This window comes from Tachysurus vachellii, chromosome 16, assembly GCF_030014155.1.
Source record: "Tachysurus vachellii isolate PV-2020 chromosome 16, HZAU_Pvac_v1, whole genome shotgun sequence".
NCBI classification, from domain to species: Eukaryota; Metazoa; Chordata; class Actinopteri; order Siluriformes; family Bagridae; genus Tachysurus; species Tachysurus vachellii.
The window spans coordinates 8,566,159-8,588,182 of record NC_083475.1 but is presented as its reverse complement, the minus strand read 5'-3'; the positions used below and the strand labels follow the sequence as shown (position 1 = coordinate 8,588,182).

Genomic DNA, 22,024 nt, shown 5'->3' with positions numbered 1-22,024 from the left:
ATTAAGGCACATTCTGGTCAAGAAAGGCAGAAAAGAAGCTTAACAACATGGCGATACGCTCGGAAAAGTTTCAGATTAGGAATGTAAGAGGAATTGGAGGGAGGAAGAGAAATAAAAAAAAAAAATAAAAACATTTAAATCTGGTGAAAGGATGTATTTATCCTGCACTAAAATTACATTTACATTATTGACATGATTCGATATGTGTAGTGCATGGCATGTTTGAGTCAGGGCAAACAAAAAAACAAAACAAAAAAAAAAAAACAATAGTACCGTTTGTTAAGGAGGGAAAAAAAAAAGCTAATTTATACTGAGTTTCATGATCAACTACCTTTACTCAGTCCTTAAGAACACATGAGTCCTGCCTATCTGGCATCTGGGGCTTGATATCACTTTAAAAGGAACATAAGCACAAAAAGCACAAAACACTTTTAAACTTTGGTCATTTCTAAAAACCTAAAACACCACAGTTACAGTTCTGAGAATTGCACAGTTTTCACAATGGTCACCAAGGCTGTGTTAACAAAATGACTCCATTCTTAATCAGAGTAAATCACTTTGGGGGGGAAAAAAAAGAAAAAAATCTGGATTGTAAGACAAATAACATTCAAACGTCCCCGACACAATCTAAAGTCAAAATATTCAAACTCCCTACATTTTAAGACACAAAACATTTAATATTAAAAAACGGTTTGTGTGTCCAGAAACAGGAAGAGAAGCCATGTGGGATAAAAAGCCATGGTGCTCTAAAACTATAAAAAAAAAAATAAATAAAAAAAAATCTACTTACTCAAAATTGGGACTTAAAATATATGATGAGCAGCTGTGATATTTAAAAAGAAAAAAAAAAGAAAAAAAAAATGACAGGTAAAGAAGAAAGAGTCATTTGCTGGCTGTTTGCTATGTGGTGGTAACTTGTGTTAGAGCAAAACAAACACATGACTAAGAGCACCTCTTGCTGTATAAAACAACCCTTGACTAACGTCTCTTAGCAACTATTCTAGCCTAACTCTGCATCCCCGATAGGGCAAAAGTGGACACGGATGTGGAAAATCAACAACACATAACAACAGATGCCATGGAAACGTACTGTAAAAGCAAGGTGCGCTAGCTGTGAAGGCTTTTCCTCTGGAAAGTGACCTCACTGACCTTTCCTCAAGCTGGAAACATAGTGGCTATGAAACCGAAATGACAATAAATCCATTTTGTGTAAAAAATATATACATATAATACTATTCTTTTAATTTCATCTGCACACGAAAGAATAATCTGATTATTACTGCGACTGCAAAACAGACACTAATTACCAGAGTGGTCAGTGAAGAGCTCTGACACAGCCGTACCATAAAGAAGCAGGATTTCAGCCTTAATCAAACAGTCTTTTTTTTTTCTCTCTACTGCGTGGCCCGGCTCGTTCGGGCTGTGTGCCGAATCCTGTCGCAACCCGAAGAGAAGAAACAAGCTAGTGATGATAATGTGATAGGCTGCGTAAGTCCTCTGTATCTTTTCATTCAAATCAGTTCATGATGTCTGGGAGCCAGTGATGTTTGGTGGTGTGGGTCTTCTGTGCTCTGACCTCAGAGACTTCACACTAAAGGTCAGTGACTTTGTTCTCCAATGCAGCTGCGATCTGCTGCAGTCGCAGGGTCAGCTGCTTGCTCTGAGCTGCGGGGTCGTCCTCTAGCGACGAGATGATCTGTGGAACAAAACACGGGTGAAGAGTCAATGAGAAACCTGCATTGTACCACCGGTCTGATTGGTCAGCAGATTTATTTTCTATAACAGCAGTCAGGTTTATGTTAATGTGCTGGTTCTAATAGGCATTACAGTTACTATAGTAACAGTAACCTAACTGGTGATATAGTCGTGATCAGCTTTGTGGGAAAAGGTTGTTTAACATTTTGAGAAGAAGTCTCCAGTGTCACAGTTTTCTAATAGACAAGTCGGATCTCTCTAGCAACACGGAGCAGTTTTTCATTTTAAGATTTTCAAAAAGAGAGAAAACAAAGAGCCTGGATATGAATTTAGTGTTTATAATAATATTTACAGGAACCAAGTTAATATTCAAACAACAACAGAAACAGAGTGAAACTTACTCCATCGTAGTACTTGCTGGCGTACTGATACAGCTGGTGCAGAGCAACCTGGGTGTTCAGTTTGTCTGTGTGGGACTGAGCAAAACAATGACGGGTAATTGACACAGTATGTATAGTGTCTCTACAATGTGTGTACAGATTCAGACTCTCGTACACACACTCGCACACTCTCGCGCGCACACACACACCCTCTCTCTCGCACACACACACCCTCTCGCGCGCACACACACACACACACCCTCTCTCTCGCACACACACACCCTCTCGCGCGCACACACACACACACACACACTCTCGCACACACACACACTCTCGCACACACACACACACACTCTCGCACACACACTCTCGCACACACACACACACACGCACACACTCTCGCACACACACACACACTCTCGCACACACACACACACACACTCTCGCACACACACACACACACACTCTCGCACACACACACACACTCTCGCACACACACACACACACACACTCTCGCACACACACACACACACTCTCGCACACACACACACACTCTCGCACGCACACACACACTCTCGCACGCACACACACACACACACACTCTCGCACGCACACACACACACACACACTCTCGCACGCACACACACACTCTCGCACACACACACTCTCGCACACACACACTCTCGCACACACACACTCTCGCACACACACACACTCTCGCACACACACACACACACTCTCGCACACACACACACACACACTCTCGCACACACACACACTCTCGCACACACACACTCTCTCGCACACACACACTCTCGCACACACACACTCTCGCACACACACACACTCTCACACACACACACACTCTCGCACACACGCACACACACTCTCGCACACACACACTCTCGCACACACACACACACACTCTCGCACACACTCTCGCACACACACACACACACTCTCGCACACACACACACACACACACACTCTCGCACACACACACACACACTCTCGCACACACACACACACACTCTCGCACACACACACACACACACACACACTCTCACACACACACACACACTCTCGCACACACACACACACTCTCGCACACACACTCTCGCACACGCACACACACACACACACACTCTCGCACACACACACACACTTACCCGTGAGATCTCAGCCAGGTGTGTGTTCATGTCTTGGTCACTCACTGACACCATCTGACGGATGCCTTTGTAATAACTACAGGAAGGACGAGACAGACAGCTGAGGAAAGCTGTATATTGATGCTGTGCAGCTTATCATTAAACTCAGTGTATATTAGACGTTAAACGGCAGGTTTATCAGTAATTTATTCACAATCGCTTAAGAATAAAATCAAGAACTATACTGACTCCTCGACCATCTTCTTATATGTAGGAATCTCTTTTGCGTAGAGGAGTTTGTTGCTAGGAGACTCCTAAATGGTTACAAAAAAAAAAGAAAAAAAAGGAAAGTTGGAGAAAATGCGATACACTGAATACTTAAAATAATAATTTTAATAATTCTACAATAAACATGTCCCTGCTTATGATACTCACTGGAGTCAGCTTGTGCTCAGTCTTAGTGCAGGCATCCATGAAGGTCTGGGCGATAACAGACAGCGAGGCATCTACTACCTCGGTGACGTGTACGTCAAAGATGAAGTGAGGGTTTTTCAGGATGTTAACCCAGAATCTCAGAGGCAAACTGCAAGCACACACACACACCTCCATTACATACAGTACATCACAAATGATGGTGCAGCAGCAGGATGCCACTTTGCCCTCTTGCCCTCTTGCTCATTAAAGATCTACATCTGGTTTTGTGTAAAGATGCTGTCTATAAAATTGCATACTGAACTACCACAAGCTCTACTAATCTTATACCAGCTCTGCTGTTGATTACATGATTCAACACGCTCGTGTCATTCTTGTCTTTGTTTTACATTTAACTCTATCATAACCAAAGATAAGAGTCTAAAGCAAAAAACAAAGTCATTACTGTCTGTTGACAGAGAAACACTACTGCTTGTAATGACAGATGACATTATCACCTAGAGTCATTTCTACTGCAGGAATCCTTTCTTCACAAGTCAGATCAAAGACAACATACGACTATCATGTACTGTAGTATAATACAAATAATACTTATGCCAGCATCTTGAGAAATTTCACCCAGAGTATTCGTTAACCAAAAATTTATACTTTAGCACTTAGGGTCAAAACAACAGAATATATTTCATTGATTGATCTGTTGGAAGCGAGGGAAAGGAGTTGTGGAGAATGAGTGGAGAGTGGGTAATGAGTGAGAGTTTACACCGTTAAAACTAATGTGTATTTAGATACTTGTAGTGTTGCACTGAGAGTCTGAGACACACAGAGAACAGAACATCACCTAAACTAAGACCATGACCAGATAATGAGCTTTTTGATTTTACAGGATATTTTTAGGAGTGATTTAAGTTTGCTAAGCAAAGAAAAGAAAAGTGATCAAAAAAAAAAAAAAAAAAAAAAAAACCACACACACAAAAAAAAAAATCCTTGACATTCCTACTTCCATGATGCCAGGGTATCAAAATCAGATCTCTAAACATTTTAGAAACTTTAATTTAAACATTGACATTGTCTTTTCCAGTTAAAACATCCCACTTAATAATCCCATTGCTTTTTAGCTGCACTATTATGGACCTCTCAGTGCTATAATATAAACTTGGGGGTATTTATTGATAGCTCTCTGAAGCTGAACACACAGATAAATCGTGTTGTAAAGTCTAGTTTTTTTCATCTGAGAAATCTGGCCAAGATGAAATCTTGTCTGACATTTAAGAGTCTCGAAATTGCAATTCATGCTCTCATAGCATCAAGACATCATAAAGCATATAAAGGAATTAGTCAAGCCTCTATCTTGTGGCTGCAGAAGGTTCAAAATGCTGCTGCAAGATTATTAACGAATATTAAAAAAACATGAACACATCACTCCGCCCCTGGTCTCCTTGTATTGGCTTCCTGTACAGTACAGGATTGATTTTAAGTTACTTTTACTAGTATATAAATCTCTGCATGGCCTTGCGCCATCTTACTTATCAGATTTGTTAACTGAACATCAAACGAGAAGAACATTGAGATCAACAACTCAATTTACTTAAAATTCCAAGGACCAAGTTAAGCCAAAAAGGGGATCGTGCATTTGCGGCAGTAGCACCTAGACTTTGGAATAGCTTACCCATGTACGTCAGGGATGCTGATTCCGTACACGTTTTTAAAATACAACTTAATACATAGTTTTCCATGGCATATCCCTCTTGTTGAAATATTTTTTATTATTACTGTTAATGTGTGTATTGCCATTATTAAAATTGTATTTATTTTTTTATACTTAGATGTAAAGCACATTGGTCAACATGTGTTGTTTGAATAGTGCTATACAAATAAAGTTGACATTGACATAATATTATAAACTACAGATAACTTTTCAACATGTTCAATAAAGTGTCAATTCCATTTTCTAGTTCATTTCACACAAACTTCCTTAACAAAGAATGCAATTATCTCCTTTTTGTTCTGAGTCATCACTGAAGCAAGCAGACTTATTTAATAGACAACACCTGCTGCCACATTGAGGGAGGACAAATGGACGCAAGAGGAATTTAGACATGGTCTTCATCTGTCAATCTTAATGGGCTCACTGGCACAGCAGGGTATAAATATTTCATTCTGCCTCCACAGAGTCTGAACAATTAAACGAGCCTGGGTTCAGACCAAAGAACTTCTTAAAAAAAAAAAAAGAGCTGCTAAGAACATGCTTTCAACAGCACTTTTTTTTTTTTTTTTAAAAAAGAGGGGCCAGAGAATGACAGGAATAGTGTGTTGTGGAGTGGATTTATGGTTAGTGTGACACTGTGATTGTTGTTGTATGGACCTGTTGGTCTTCCATATGTGGATGGTTTCCTCGTCTACGTTGTCATGTTTGTGCGCCTGCTCATCCAGAAAGTCGAAAAAGTACTTGATGGCTGGAGGGACTTCAGCCCCTGAACACAACACGCTGCGGAAGAAATCGTCGACAAACTGCTGCAAGGTGCCCTGTGACACACACACACACACACTTTATTTCGTCACATTCCTTCGCCTTCAGTATGACTCAATGCAATTACTCTTTTTGCACAAACAAAATATGAGAAAGATTGATGTTCAGTTATTTCACATCCAGAAAAACGTTGGTTCTTCCTCTCTCATTAAACACAATTACGTGTTTTATATATGTATATATATATATAGCTGTATTTTTACCTTCATGGACAGCAGCCTAGTCAAGTAGATTTCAGTGATGGTTTTAATGGGGGCCTTGTCCTTCATGCTGCCCCGCTTGGACTTCACTTCATCCATCTCTTCTGCTGGCCTCACCAGGTGGAACACTTTGTCATCGTCCAGCAGAGCACTCCCTGAAAAGCAACACATGGGCACGACGGATTACACATGCCAATCAGGTACAGTATAGCAGCCTTCACAAACTAATACACAAACAGGAACATACAGCAACAAGCTCGCTGATAATTGGTTCCGTTTTCCCTCGCCTTAATAACAGCACTTTACTGAGAACTTTAGGTGAGATGCACATGCAGCTACATGGGATGTTGGTTATTATAGGGCATCTGCAGTTTCAAATAGCCCTAGTTCATATGATTCTGAGAAGTTTCACACATTCAACCGTTGTACACTTGGGTTTCTTCCAAGATCTGTCCTTTCCTCCAGACTTGCAAAAGAACATGCCAGTAGCTTGACTGGTTTTGACAAAAAGCCCTTAGGTGTGAATGCGTCTCTCATCCAAAGTGTATTCCCAAAGATAGATTGATTCTGCTTTAGTCATTAAGGCCATATGTTCTACCTTGCTTGTTGAACATGTAAAATCTGGCGCTATGTACCATAGATATGATCCTGGAATGTGGGAATGTTAGTAATATTTTCTGCTTGGACAATAATCACAAGCACAGAGTCTGGCCAACATCGGATCATTCAATTTTCAGGTTACATACTGCCAGGTATGACTCCAACCGACACTGTACAAAAAAATCATTTGCTGGATGGAAGTAATTCTAGTCAAACGAGCTCATTAGACTTCAGTATGAATGTAGCTTACATATTCCATTTAAATGTTCATGAACAATACTATGGCTAAACGTACAGAGGATGCTGTACTCTGATATTTTTTTATTGCATGCTGAAAACAGAGCAAACCCACTTTCTTCATGGCTCTCCTGGTTCTGGTCGAAAGACTGCTGAGTGTGAAGAACTTTTGACAGAACGAGAGTGGCGTTGTCTCGCACCTAATTAAAAACACACAAAATAACAAAACAATATATAATCAACAACAGTGGTTGTAAATGATTGTAATAAAGCACTGAAAGCAATATAATGATGATGTCACATATTTGACGAGTTTGGCTTTATTGCTATTGTTAACTGCAATAATTTGTTACAACAACCACATCGGTGTGTAAAGCCACTGCTGTTTTAAGTAATGCCGTGATTTCAGAATTCAACTGCTGAACAATTTAGTTATTAGACTTGTTCATTTTAGAGACTAGTTCAATTCATTTTAGTTCATGTATAGAACAGTTTTACTTTAGCACCCACGTTGTAATGTGCCAGAGTGTTGAGACGTTTCCACCTGCCCTCCTTCTGAGATGTTAAATCGATATCGGACAGAATCTGCCCCGTTGAGCCGGGACGCCATTCTGCAAAATAAATAAATAAATAAAATAAAATAAAATAATGCATATGACATCTCACTTCCACATCCTTGAATAAACAGTTAATACTGTTATGTTGAGTGTTATTAAATGGTGAGTGTCTCCTACCCAAGGCGACACTCTCTACAGTCGGTCTCTGAGAATAGGGAAGGTTCCGGTAAACCTGTTCAATGATTTTCTCTTTCACCTGGGTGATAGTGTCACAGTTCAAAACTTTCACCGGGGTTACATCAGGGCCCTCACCATGGACCAACACCTGTAGAGTCTGAAAAGATTGAACAGGAAGTCAACACAGTATGTGAATGTAACTAGACAAACGTAAAAACGCATGCGTGATACATGATACACGAAAACAACCCTGCCACCTTGTCCATCCTGCAAGTGAAACCACATTGATGATAGAGCAAGCTTCTACTTTTTAGTCATAAAGGGAAAGTGAAACTTTTTTTTTGTTTGTTGATAATATGTGTCACAAACATCCACTGATCAGACATAACATTATGACAATTCCTAATATTGTGATGGTCCCCCTTTTGCAGCCAAAACAGCCCTGACCCATCAAGGCATGGACTCCACTAGAGCCCTGAAGGTGTACTGTGTTATCTGGCACCAAGATGTTAGCAGCAGATCCTTTAAGTCCTGTAAGTAGCGAGGTGGGGTTTCCATGGATCGGGCTTGTTTGTTCAGCACATCCCACAGATACTGGATTGGATTGAGATCTGGGGAATTTGGAGGCCAAATCAACACTTCAAACTTGTTGTGCTCCTCAAACCGTTCCTGAACCATTTTTGCTTTGTGGGAGGACACATTACCCTGATGAACGAGACCACAGCCATAAGGGAATACTGTTTTCATGTGTACTGTACATGGTCTGCAACAACGCTTAAAAAAAGGTTGTACATGTCAAAGTAACATCCACATGGATGGCAGGTGAGGTGAGGTTTCCCAGGTGAGAGATGCACACGCACTCGGCCCTGCACATGATATAAAAGAAAATTTGATTCACCAGACCATCTTTTTCTATTGCTCCGTGGTCCAGTTCTGATGCTCACGTGCCCATTGTTGGTGCTTTTGGCAGTGGACAGGGGTCAACATGGGCACCCTGACTGGTCTGCGGCTATGCAATACACAACAAACTGTGACGCACTGTGTATTCTGACACCTTTATATCAGCTTCCTTCCTTGGACCACTTTTGATATATTCTAACCCCTGTAGACCGGGAACACCCCTAAAGAGCTGCACTTTTGCAGATGCCCTGACCCTGTCGTCTAGCCATCACAATTTGGCCCATGTTAAACTCGCTTAAATCCTTATGCTTGCCCATTTTTCACTTTTCCTTCTGACACTTTGAGGACAAAATGTTCACTTGGTGCCTTATATATCTTACCCACTAACAGGTGCTGTGTTGAAAAGATAATCAGTGTTATTCACTTCACTTTTTACACAGACACACACACACACACACACACACACTTACATACATATATATATATATATATATATATATACATATATAGTTTTCTTTTAACAATTGCATCATCAATTTGACAGCTTTGACATCTTCAAATATATATTTTTTTAATGTCACATTTTATCTGTCTGTCTGATTATGCATATACACTTTTATCCATTCATCTCTTTCTCTCTATAGACAGGTAGACAGACAGGAGAACAGGCAGGAGGACAGGCAGGAGGACAGGCAGGAGGACAGGCAGGAGGACAGGCAGACAGGCCAGTTTGTGAAAGTTTTCACAAAAAATCATGACCGTCCTACGTGGGAGATTACTGAAAATGGACTGAGATGGGCCAACTCACCAGTACGCAGTACTCCACATCATCTCCCAGCAGGCCTGTGTCATTTAGAGTGTACTTTGCCCTCTTCAAATTGGCATCCACTGGGCCTTTTTCTACCTGGTGCTTTATAGCTTTAAACAGCTTGTAGAGTGGTTCACCAGCTGAGTCCTGACAACACAATTAAGTCCACATAAATTAGCTAATTTTGAACTGCTGGAAGTCGAGACAGACTGAGATGGTCGCTAAATGCAACTTACCTTGAGGAACTGGTAGAGGCAAATGGACATCCAATTACATAGCATCCTCTCAACTACAGTCTCTGATCTACAGACAGGATACAGAAACATGGATGATTTATAAAAAAAAAAAAAAAAATGCTTCAGGTTCTCGCTCAGCCCTTGCTTAAAGAGGCGGTGACTCACCTGCGGAGCATCAGTTTGGGGTTTTTGCTGTGCACATGCTCCTCCATTAGCTCCAGCAGGAGCGTCCTCATAATGTCAGTGTAGTATTCCAGCTTCCCGTGAAGTGCCACCGTCAGCAACGAGGCAAAGTACACCTTATTTCTGGCATTGAACTCTTGCCGGCTCTCCAGAGTACGAATGAACTGTAGAATAGTCACAGGAAGTATAGGAACATTTTTATTTTTTTTTTAAGGTAAAAACAGAGAGTACATTTTATTCAAAAATAAAAAAATATATAAATATGGGCAAGATTTTATATATGAGATTTGAAGAATTTCTGTTGATCCAATAATGCCAATGTTAACGCTAATTAATGTTAATCCATATAGCTGATATGAGGTCTAGAACATATGAAGTATTCAGTCCATAGGAATCAAAAAACAGTGTATTTTCCTTGTCTGTGTGGTTCGCTTTTGTTCCATCTCTATCATTTTGTCGTTACCAAAGAGCAAACAAAATCAAAACCACCAAATTTTTGCTCTGATTCAGACACCTCAAGGGAATTCATTGATGAAAAAGTGCCATGAGTTAATATATTCTGCATGCAAAATTGAATTAATAGCTGAGTTCTTGCTGTGTTGGTCCTTATAAAAGTCTGTTACACAATCAAAATCATACAAAAGCCTTTACAAATGTAAATCAACCAATAATCGTACTGCCTTTGCTGAGACTCGAGCAGTATTCTCTTTTTCTCTAGTATGTAATGTAACCTTTTGTGCAGACTTGAAAAAGCCTCTTTGTGTAGAAGTTATATGTTATTAAGTCTTTTATGCTCCGGACGCTAAAAGGCAGAAACTGACTCATAGTTTCCGTGGTCGTCATGGTTTCAGTATACAAGCTAAAAGCATGTGTTTGATCAGGAAAGCGAAGTGGACTTTAATAAATTAGATAGCGACGTACGTTGATGAGGAAGGTCTTGCTGTTGAGCAGATTAGAGAACTGATTTAATGCCTGGTCAACGATGACCCTGCGGTTTTCTGGGATGTCCAGCTTGCCAGTGATCATGACATCATTGGCCCCATCTTTAGAGGGAAGGAAAAAGACTCGGTTCGTGTAATTCTTGTAGTCCAAGAAGGGAATTCGGGCCTCGCTTAGATCACTGGTGTGGTCTTCCATCTCAATCATCAGATCTGAGAGAGAGCGAGAGAGAGAGAGAGAGAGAGTGTGAGAGAGAGAGCGAGAGAGAGAGCGAGAGAGAGAGCGAGAGAGAGAGAGTGTGAGAGAGAGAGAGAGAGAGAGAGAGAGAGAGAGAGAGAGAGAGAGAGAGAATAAGAATGAGCAAAAAAGAGCATACAAAAGAACATTTATATTTTTGTACTATTTCTTATAAAGGAAATAAACAGGATATGACATGACTATATTACTGAGCAGAAACACTGCTGCGTGAATATAAAGTTTAGCCCTTTATGGAGGTATCAACTCTTCCCCTTTATGTCTTCTGTGTGTGTGAATGAAACAGTGTGAAAGAAAAAAAACAAGATTACATCTCAGTTTCATCTCTAGTTATTTTATGATATCGTTTGCCAAGATATTAAAGAACTAAAGTAAATCCTTTATTAAAAAGTGAAAAGACTATAAATAATGTGCTGGGAGTACTGTAGATTTTATACTGTAGGACTATGTGGTTTTTCTCTTTACACCAGGAGGTCCTTCATCAGACATTCCATTCTTCATCCTCCAAGGGCACCTACAGTATAATCTAAAGTCCGATAATAAACAAGAGAAATGTGTGTACTAAGCCCAGCCCACAGTCGCACTTACTGCCTGCAAAATATTCATGGCTGGTAAAGTTTATATTTCTATATATTTTGATATGACTGTGCAAAACTAATATTACCCAAGGGGATGACTCACACAAACTGAATAAACAAGGCAATACTAAAGAATAGCCTTCAATGGCAAAACACACACCCTTAAGCATGTACCCTTAGTGTGTTTGTGTACAGGGAATTGATGTGTCCTGGAGCTCGGTTTAGTCTACCAGAAGTGCAGCAAAGTGCACATTGTGTGTTTAGATTTAGTTATCAACATTCATGTAATGCAAGTTTTCTCTGCTTCTGTCCTGGCAGGTTGAACTGAACTCACTGCTGTTGAGTAAACCTTTTCTGAATGTCGGACATTTTTGCTAATCGAGCTCAGCTTCACTGGCATTCACATAAATAGACCAGTTTTAATGTTGTTGTGTTTTCTGTTTTTTTGTAGATTATAATCATATTGCTATAAATACTTTCTTTAGATCTTGTTAGCTCTCGCTTAATTTTTTTAAATTAAGAAAAAAAGGCTCTGGGTTAATTGGTTAAGGCTCTGGGTGTTGATCAGAGGATCAGGTTTCAATTCCCAGCACTGTCAAGCTGCCACTGTTGGGCCCTTGAGCAAGGCCCTTAACCCTCTCAGAAGCGCTGTATCATGGCTGACCCTGTGCTCCCGACCCCAACCTTAAATGTTAGGATATGCAAAGAAAGAATTTCACTGTGAATGTGAGACAAACAAAGGCTTCTCTTCTCTTCCTGGGGAAAAAAAATTAAAAGATCCACATCTGGCTCAAGATCCATAGGTTCCTGATTCCATGTGCATGTTGTTAATAACCCCCAAAATTCTGCGATTTCCCACCTGTGAACTCTTTTTTACATCGATCCCGCACGCTTTCCTCCAGACTCTCCAGCTGGTGCTTCACCTTTTCATATTCTCTTTCAGCTTGCTGGCTTTTTCTCCTATAAACCAATACACACATACAGTCGCATTGTAAGAGAACAGAAGGGAACTTACAAAAAAAAAAAAAAAAAAAAAAAAAAGACTCCACTAGCATGACAAAGAGATGTAGTTTTATTTACCTATAGCAGTAGACAGACACAGCGATGAACAGCAGCATGGGCAGGATAACCGCTGGGATGATGATGTACAGTGGAACCTCACTCTTCTTCTCGTAACGCACGGTGCCCACGTTAAACAGTCCACGGCCAAACTTAATCTGAGAAGAAAATTAATAAATAAATAAATAGATAAATAAATAAATAAAAGAAGAGGGAGACGAGGAGCTGAGAAATATACAAAGAAAACGTGTAAAAACATGAACATTTGAATGAAATCCAGAGCTCACCACTAGCTCCAGGGCCTCTGAGCTGGTGTCTCTGCGGTGGCGCCTGGAGCGAGCTTTAGGGGGCGTAGATGGGGCCTCGAGGAACAGCTTATCCTCATGCAGGACGGTCACTACACACTGTGTGTCTCCAACAAATGCTTGTGCCTCTTGTGCTGTCATGGCGTTGGTGAGACCTTGACCCTGCATTTCACACACACACACACCAATATTAATAACAAAAGGGAGAGGAATATAAAAGACACTCTGTACATGATTGAGAAACAAGCAAAAGAGAAACATTTCAAAAACCCCTAGCAATAAAACTAGCGCGAATATACTCATATATATCTAGTATTTCTTTTAGAAGCTAGAAGCTCACAGATGACACACAATGGCACAGAGAGACACTTACATGGACAATAATGATGATTCCTGCACTGATGGGTTTATCTTTTATCTCGGTGAACGTAGGGTCGGAGTGGTATTCAAACTCGGTCAGGTTCACCTGGATGTTGTCGAGCTCGAGGACAGTCGTGAATGACAAATCCTCGGGTGTATTGTTCACGGTCGGAGAGAGGAACTCTAGGGTTGTTCCGTTCTTATGAATAAACTCCTGCATGTACTGAGAGATGAGGATGACAAGGCAAGTGAAAAAGGTTTCAGCTTGAATCTAAATTCATTCAGGAAATGCATTAAAACAACACAGACGACAGTATTATCAACAACAATGAGAAAAAACAAGCTATGTGGAGATATTTTCTGTGGAAATGCAAAATCACCTCAGCATTGCTGGGATGCAAGTTGAACTCATCAGCAGAGGGCAGCACTCTCATAACAGCTCTCTGCACCAGATCGAATCCTGTTCCCACCACCGTGATCTTCCGGCCTCCGCTGAAATCAACACAAACATGATAATGCAGCCAGGCCAGTTTTTCACTCTGTACTGTGTGTGTGTTCTCCACAGTGCTGCCCTTGTCATTCTTCTGAACTGAAATTTCATCAATCTTTTCCTACTATGCTGCGGTATTTACATTTCCTGTAGTCTTGCATTTTTTTTTTTAAGTCGTGCAATGTTTCATTCAGCAAAAAAATGTTTAGTTCTGAGCTCAGGCATGTAATGTTTGATGCATGAGAAGGAGCAGTCACTACACTACATTACTCTATTAAGTTCACGCCACACACTGTGCAGTTGTGTTAGCTCACATTTTTACAAGAGTATAATTTATCTTTTCAGCAGAAACTTTTAAATAAAAGAAATCCTTCTAACTTAATTATTCATCATTCAAATGACTGCTTTACAGATTATTCATTTTCATCTACGTATTTAAAAGAGATCAATAGCGCCTTATGGTATACAAAACTGTTTTAACATGCGAATTGGGGGGAATTAAGCATTCAGTACAAACACAGACACCCGATTCACTACTTGATTCAGTATCAATGACTCTGAGAATTCACCGCAATGTTTCACAGTATTATCCCGACACACTAAAAGTTTTCCATCCATCGTTTCTGGTCATAAAAGATCATCTCTATGGGTCAGAGCATTAAAAAATGCATTAAAAACTCTGTAAAAAGAATAAAACAATATGCTAGTCAGACTAACCATACAAAGCTTGCTTGAGGAGAGTAGCTCGTTATCTTGGGATTGACGGCGTAGGTGAAGGTGCTGTTGCTCACGACGACGGAGGTGCTCTCGCCGTATTTTACTGTGACTTTGAGCGGCATGGATGGGACCTGGTGGTTTTTATACGAACCTGTCTTACATGTGATTTTGGCTCCAAAGTCAAGGCTGAAGTATGGCAAGGAAAAAGAGAAAAATGGACATTTTCAGACACGTAGCGCAGAACGCAAGTTGGCCACAATACAGACAAACAGTGGGAGACATACATTGCAGAAGAGTTATTGATACTCATTACTGATAAGCTCCTGAGTCAGTCTGTTACTCACACTTCACAGGGCACGTCTCCCACAGTGACACTTATGTCATCTTTAGTAGCCGTGAACAGGTCTTCACCTGAGATGGTGATAACCGTCCCACCGTCTTGTGGACCTTTTGTGGGGTACACCGTCTTAGGCACAGGGTCCTGAAGGAGACAAGGTGGATAAATTGCCTACATCAAGGTTTGTCCAGCAACTTCTTAACATGATCAGATAAAAAAAAAGAAGAAATTACAGATTGTATGCAACCAGATTCCACTCCAGAAAGAGTCCATACCCGAAAAGGCTTAAATATTCTAAGGCAATACATTTACAACTCTAAAAGGAACCCTTGATTAAGGGTATACGTGACCGTGATCGCCATTAAAACAACAGTATCACTTGACCATTTGGGTGAGAACACCTGTAACAATAACAAGCCAAGGTGTACGTGACCATGTTTACTATTTAAAGACATCCGGCTAGACCATATTATCACCCAGCCATTAGGGAGACACTCAGTTCTTACACTCAATTTACATTTAAAACAAAACCCCGTTTTACGAAGAGAACACTACGAAGAGAAAAACAGCATCAAATGTTTGAGCAGGATTTGTCCTGGGTTCTTCTTGACTCTGATGAACCCGAAGTACTTCAGGTATTTTGTCGCTGCTACGCTTCTCCTTCATTAAGATCTTCGCCGTTTTATCATCCTTTTATTTTCTTACAACTGTTTAGCTGAAGGCAGCACACTGTACCAGAGACTAGCTACAGGACAAAAGGCATTAGCTCGTTATGGGTGACTGTCGACCGAGCTTGTTTGCTGGATGAGTGCAAGCTCGGTAGAATTCTCATCCGTTCAGAGTCCGTTGTGCATGTAGCCGCCCCGGTGGACTGTCAACAAATTGCGGCATACGTAATGCTTAATATGAGTGTACATAAAAAGATCATGTGATTATTTTAATCTGGTTATGTCTTCTCATCTCAGAACATATTTACGTCTCTCACTGAAGACTCACTGAAGATAAAAGAGTTTCTGTGAACACTCTGACTGAAAGTAAACACTGCAGGTCATCGTGATGTTCTGAGAGAGACAAAAAAAGTCATATATTTGATGCGTTTCAGCCCAGCTAACATGGTGCTACTTCCACAAATGCATGGCCATTCTGATGCTTCTTTTGCTTGGGTGGGAAGCAAAAAAAAAAAAAAAAAATTCTTTCCTGCTTACTCATCTTTTTATTTTTCTGCAAAACTGAGTCTACCTTGCACATAAAAAAAAGAAAGGAAGATACTGCAGTTTACTACAATGAAATAATCAAGATTATTAACAAAGTGCGTGTGTGTGTGTGTGTGTGTGTGTGTGTGTGTGTGTGTGTGTGTGTGTGTGTGTGTGTGTGTGTGTGTGTGTGTGTGTGTGTGTGTGTGTGTGTGAGAGAGAGAGAGAGAGAGAGAGAGAGAGAGAGAGAGAGAGAGAGAGAGAGAGAGAGAGAGAGAGAGATGTTCAGTACCCGGTATGTGAAGAGAACTGTGGAGACGCTAGGTTCTTTCCCCTCTACCGTCACTCTTACTGGCCCAACTGGGCTCTTAGCATTGGGCACATCCATCGGAGGGTCAGGCAGCGGTCCGATCTTACACACAACACTGAAACAAACAGAAGGAAAGATATAGACACATGCACGGTAAAAAAAAAAAAGGAAAAAGTGCTTTCTACAAATGGTGACACGACCACATAATAGATTCCATTCTACAGTCAGACTGATTCAACATATCCACAGTTTCTGGCACATCAATAACGCAGTACCTAGTGGAAACTGTGTATCTGTCTGCCTGGTGCTCGCACGGCACTTCGGCCACAGTGATCCTCTTGATGTCTTCTTTTTTAATCCCCAGATTGGATCCCTTTATAGTGACCGAGATCTGCCCCTTCCTGGGCCCAAAGCGTGGAATGATCTGGAGTGAAATCATGGATAAGAAAAAGTTTAGAACCTGCATATGTAATTTGAAAAATAATCTCATGTCTTAGTAATGGATTCAGAAACCATTGACTGACATTTGAAAATGGAATGAAACATGAAGACGTGCAACGACATGATTCAATTAGAAATAGTTCCATTTTCTATAAGGAAAACAGAAATAAGTGAATGTGTGTGTGTGTGTGTGTGTGTGTGTGTGTGTCTTACATCTGTGATGGTGGGAGCAGGGCATTGCTCGAGCTCTTTTGAACAAAGTTTAGAATAAATGCAGGACTGTGTGGTGTCGCACCACACACAATTGTACTTGGTGTCTGCGTTCTTACACAGACTACAGTCCTCACGGCCCACTGAACAGTTGTACAGCACCACTGAGACACAGAAGTGAAAAGAGAGATCAATGAGGTAATGCTCTGTGTGTGTTACTTAAACATATGAACGAGGAGGGGAAAAAGCCAAGGCTGACATTTATTTTCAGTCCATCTGAAATCACTTCATGCTAGGATCAGGAATGGGTTCAGTGCACAATCATTTCTGCATTGTTAATACTGCTCCTGTACAACGCTGCTAAGATATTGGCATTTTACAGTCGGTTACTGCCAAAACACTTGAGATGTAAATGATATGCTTTTGCCATACATGCAAAACTACAAAGGGAAGAAAATGCTCTCATTCAAGGCAGAAGTAAACTGTAGATAATTTATCAAAAATTTGAAGGAAAAAAAATAAACAAATAAAAATAAATAATACTAAACAGATAAAATAGAGCAACCCCATTAAGGCTCAGTTTAAAGTTACACCCTCAAAACACCCTCGGGTAGATCACATGATATCTAATCGAAGAACTGCAGTTTTCTACGTTTCCATACGATCCAAGTAGCAGGCGAGCCGTTTGCCTGAATATTTGAGATGCCCAGAAGACTACACTTACCCTGGAGTGTGCTGTCAATCCTTTTCTCTGTCTCCTTATCTTTCACATAGAACGACACGTTCACCTCCGGATGTTTGTCATAAGCAAACTAGACACGGTAAGTCAGAGGGAAAAAAACAGAACACTCATTATAGACGCTACATTCACTTTTCCTGATAATGACACTTAAAAAAAAAGTTACATAACATAAAAATAAATGTGAAATTTCCTGGAGATACATGGGATTGCTGAGGATAGCAACATCTGGACTGCGACTGGCACAAAGTCTGCATCGGTGAACAGTTAATAACTTCAACAAAAGAGACTTCATGTTGAAACTAGAATGAATTTCCTGGCTACACAATTGAACTTTTGACCATAAAGTACACAGTTGCGATTCCTCTTAAAGTTTCTTCCTCATATCATCTCAGGGACTTTTTCCTCCGGCTTGCTCACTAGGGATATATACTGTACCATATAACCAATGCCATATATCCTGAAGTTATATATTTTTGTGAATTACTTTGTGACTATCCATTGGTAAAAGCGCCATATAAATAAAATTAATTTCATTTAGATTTTAAAGAAGATTCTTCGTTATACTTAAGGATCAAGTATACATTTTTTATCACTTTTAGTGCTTTGCATTGTCACAGGTTAAAACTCGTTTGTTTTGGGGGCATTGTGTATGGGAGAAAAGGTATCGGTGCATTTAATCACAGTCATTTCTGTAAGTGTAAAAAGAGGATTTGTGCTTCGTCACATTGGTTAGTAGGACCAGCTCTTTGAAGTTACTTTCACATATGCAGTGTGTAATCTGTTTAAAGTCCAAACCTGAGAGTGCCCGATAGCGCTCAACTGTGAAAGTGATTTGACTCTAAAATCGACCCAACTGCAGGAAGTAAACCAAAAGTTGTGTAGTACGTGTTGTGTTGCAGCAGGTTTTATTTTTTTGCGCTAAAATGACCAATGAACCAAAATACAAAACATGCCATAGGTTTTTATAATCAAATTGAATTTGTTTCATTGTGTGTAATGTCATTATCTTTGGCATTTACATCATGACAGAAAGATTTCTATAATCTTCCATATCCATTGTTATCCGTATACAATACTGCAACCTTTATGGCTCGTGCATGTTGACAATAAGATGACATAAATGCTGTCCTGTGGCATTTTTGTAGCTCTGTAACTCAAATATTGCAGTGTTGCATGAATGGAAAGAAAATGTTAATAGATTAGATGGGAGAATGCTTGTGTGAACAATACAGTCTGCAATGGAACCGATATCATATGCAACTGTTCACAAGACTATCTAAAGCCTGTGACATACTGACCTCATAACCAGAAAAGGTGAACTGTGAATCTGTGGTAGTCACGTCACCCACTTGCTTCATGAGCTTGGTGCCGATCTGGAACGTTTTCCCCTGGATGAAGCAAGAAATGAAAAATATAGGTTACCTCCGCATGATATACAAAACTTCCTCACATTCTTTACTTTAGAAATGAATAATCACACACAAGTGTCATTACCGTGTACTTGTCCAGATTTTTGCCTTCAAATGTGATGGGAGTTTTAAAGCCCACGGGAATGAGTGGTGGCTTTAGAGTCTGAAACTGTGGACACTTATCACGCTGTAAGGACCAGAGAACCAGATCAAGACAAAAAGTTACATACAGTCTTTATTATATAGTCCTTTGCTATACTAATACTACGTCTACAGACATGGAGACTGGTATATGAATGTGTAGCAGAGTCTATTATGGGGGAAACTTTCCTAGTTCTTTCTAGACTAAGCTTGACATGTACTGGTGTTAATATAGAGAATCAACAAAAATATCTGAGCCAGCAATCCTCTAAATGTCTGCAAGTGTACAAGATGAAAATGTGGTGGAACAAGACTTTAAACGAGCGAATAGAAAGTTTAAAACCCAGTGTTTCCAAGCTGCCATTCTTGAGCAGTACAATAGCTTTAACCCTCAAACGACAAGCCATAAAATAAATTAGTAAAATAAATAAAATGGGGGATGAAATAGTTTGTTGAATGGAAATCACATCGTACCACGTAATGTTTAATGATGTTGTCCTGTGCAGACTCGTCCTGATCACTGCACGTGTGATCCTGTGTGTTCCACTGGCAGCCCCACTGACTCATCACACATGCTATGCACCTGCAGGACAACAATGGGGTTAACGTGGTTTGTCTGCATTTCTGTACACTACATAGATGTTTACTTCTAAGTGGATTTACAATGGCGCAGGAACTTACGGTGTATTTACTGCGTTCTTCACGACCGCAGCACAGTTGTAGAACTTGTATTCACCGTGTGTTACCTCAATGCTCCTGTTCATTATGATCTTTACAGGCACCGCTACGTAATCTAGAGACGCAAACCAGACAGATTAGACACAGCTTACTGACCAACATTATGTACTGATAATTGCCATCTCACTGCATTATAAACTGGGTATCACTGACAGCAATGTGTCACTTATACTACGTCTTGCAGCTGTTATACTATATGTTAGGGTGTCACTTGAACGCTCCAGAGATGAACGGTGTCAAAATAAGACAGCATTAGAATATCACTGAATGTTCTCCAACACTCCGGCTGCAGTGAGAGTTGTTTAAGTTACGCTAGCTAATTACAGGTGTGATCTGACAACCTGACACCTACAAAATCAGCTTGCACATAAATGCAAGACCCGAGCATAATAAAACCTTCCTGAGGTAGCGCAGAGGTGGGGGAATGTGCCAGAGGAGAGGTCAGAGAGTTCTCACCTTGCATCTCAGGGGTAGGTGGAATATCCACTGGATTTGGTAAAGCACAGACAACTTGACGGTTGTTTATCTCAGCTTTGCTTTCAAAGTCACCGAACACACACTTCAGCTCATTGTTGACAACGCTGGGGAGCGGCGAGACATTAATCTTCACCTGCATGGGAGAGTTAAAACAAGACAAAAGACGCATTGCACCAGAATTATTTACTGTCTCGGTGGTGAATATAGTGGCATCACAGGCTCTTTCAGGACAAGATACTAATATAAAAATATGTATCCAATTGTCAAAGAGAAACAAAAATGATATTCAACAGTGACATGAATATGCGAACATTCTTTATTAGAGCTCCACATTCAGTTCGTTCAAGAACACAAGCAGCCCTATGCACACTAGACTCGAAACACACACAAAGACTGAAACCTTGAAATGATTTTCTAAAAACAACCGAAACAGACGGAACCTTCGCCAAACTGCACCCAGCTGCTCTGATGTAAAGTAAATTAGTGGTGGATAAAGCTTCTTCGGTGAACACGTGTCATATAAGTCATACACAATTGTAGTAGGAGACTACTATTTCTTTTTAAGGAATTAGCTCTTGAGTCTAATAAAGCCATGCCATATAAGAAACATTAGCACTGTTCCAGAAAAAGTTGATCTACTAGAGCTACCTAGAAGTGGAATGTTCTCCCCGTGCCTCGGGGGTTTCCTCCGGGTACTCCGGTTTCTTCCCCCGGTCCAAAGACATGCATGGTAGGTTGATTGGCATCTCTGGAAAATTGTCTCTAGTGTGTGATTGCATGAGTGAATGAGAGTGTGTGTGTGTGTGTGTGTGTGTGTGTGTGTGCCCTGTGATGGGTTGGCACTCCGTCCAGGGTGTATCCTGCCTTGATGCCCGATGACGTCTGAGATGGGCACAGGCTCCCCGTGACCGAGGTAGTTCGGATAAGCGGTAGAAAATGAATGAATAAATGAATGAATCATATCTGACCTGTTTGGTCTTCTTGCAGCTGAGGCTGGGAGGATCGAAACTCTGAATATCTATGCACTTCTGGTTAGGGCTCCACAGCCACGCGTCCTTCTCCTCTCCTCGACTGCAGTCCTTTTTTCTGGTGCATCTGCAATACCAAAAAAAAAAAAAAAAAAAAAAAAAAAAAAGGGAATTGAATGGTGAGGCGTCTGAAGATGAACCAGCATTCCTGATCCATATCACTGGGATACTGACATTTTAATCCAGGATTCATAAAGATGCACAAATATAAATAT

The 22,024-nt window shown here is 40.5% G+C and overlaps 1 protein-coding gene across 1 annotated transcript in view; it reads right to left on the bottom strand.

Moving 5' to 3' along the window:
• Positions 1-22,024, bottom strand: part of plxnb2a.1 (plexin b2a, tandem duplicate 1) — a 93,934-nt gene that overhangs the window by 238 nt on the left and 71,672 nt on the right. The window contains exons 7-37 of the mRNA XM_060889040.1: positions 21,750-21,876; positions 20,761-20,914; positions 20,248-20,359; positions 20,041-20,149; positions 19,511-19,612; positions 19,315-19,404; positions 17,999-18,086; positions 17,278-17,438; positions 16,899-17,047; positions 16,606-16,738; positions 15,128-15,264; positions 14,784-14,969; positions 13,957-14,068; positions 13,590-13,799; positions 13,199-13,378; positions 12,933-13,069; positions 12,712-12,812; positions 11,002-11,231; positions 10,063-10,244; positions 9,898-9,964; positions 9,662-9,808; positions 7,954-8,110; positions 7,730-7,830; positions 7,335-7,419; positions 6,386-6,537; positions 6,018-6,178; positions 3,659-3,806; positions 3,473-3,537; positions 3,245-3,320; positions 2,097-2,171; positions 1-1,696 (exon numbers count right to left, since the gene is read on the bottom strand). The exon at positions 1-1,696 is cut by the window's left edge and continues 238 nt beyond it. Coding sequence (XP_060745023.1) covers positions 1,592-1,696; positions 2,097-2,171; positions 3,245-3,320; positions 3,473-3,537; positions 3,659-3,806; positions 6,018-6,178; positions 6,386-6,537; positions 7,335-7,419; positions 7,730-7,830; positions 7,954-8,110; positions 9,662-9,808; positions 9,898-9,964; positions 10,063-10,244; positions 11,002-11,231; positions 12,712-12,812; positions 12,933-13,069; positions 13,199-13,378; positions 13,590-13,799; positions 13,957-14,068; positions 14,784-14,969; positions 15,128-15,264; positions 16,606-16,738; positions 16,899-17,047; positions 17,278-17,438; positions 17,999-18,086; positions 19,315-19,404; positions 19,511-19,612; positions 20,041-20,149; positions 20,248-20,359; positions 20,761-20,914; positions 21,750-21,876 — 4,039 coding nt within the window. The 3' untranslated portion in view covers positions 1-1,591. The remainder of the gene's footprint in view (positions 1,697-2,096; positions 2,172-3,244; positions 3,321-3,472; positions 3,538-3,658; positions 3,807-6,017; positions 6,179-6,385; positions 6,538-7,334; positions 7,420-7,729; positions 7,831-7,953; positions 8,111-9,661; positions 9,809-9,897; positions 9,965-10,062; positions 10,245-11,001; positions 11,232-12,711; positions 12,813-12,932; positions 13,070-13,198; positions 13,379-13,589; positions 13,800-13,956; positions 14,069-14,783; positions 14,970-15,127; positions 15,265-16,605; positions 16,739-16,898; positions 17,048-17,277; positions 17,439-17,998; positions 18,087-19,314; positions 19,405-19,510; positions 19,613-20,040; positions 20,150-20,247; positions 20,360-20,760; positions 20,915-21,749; positions 21,877-22,024) is intronic.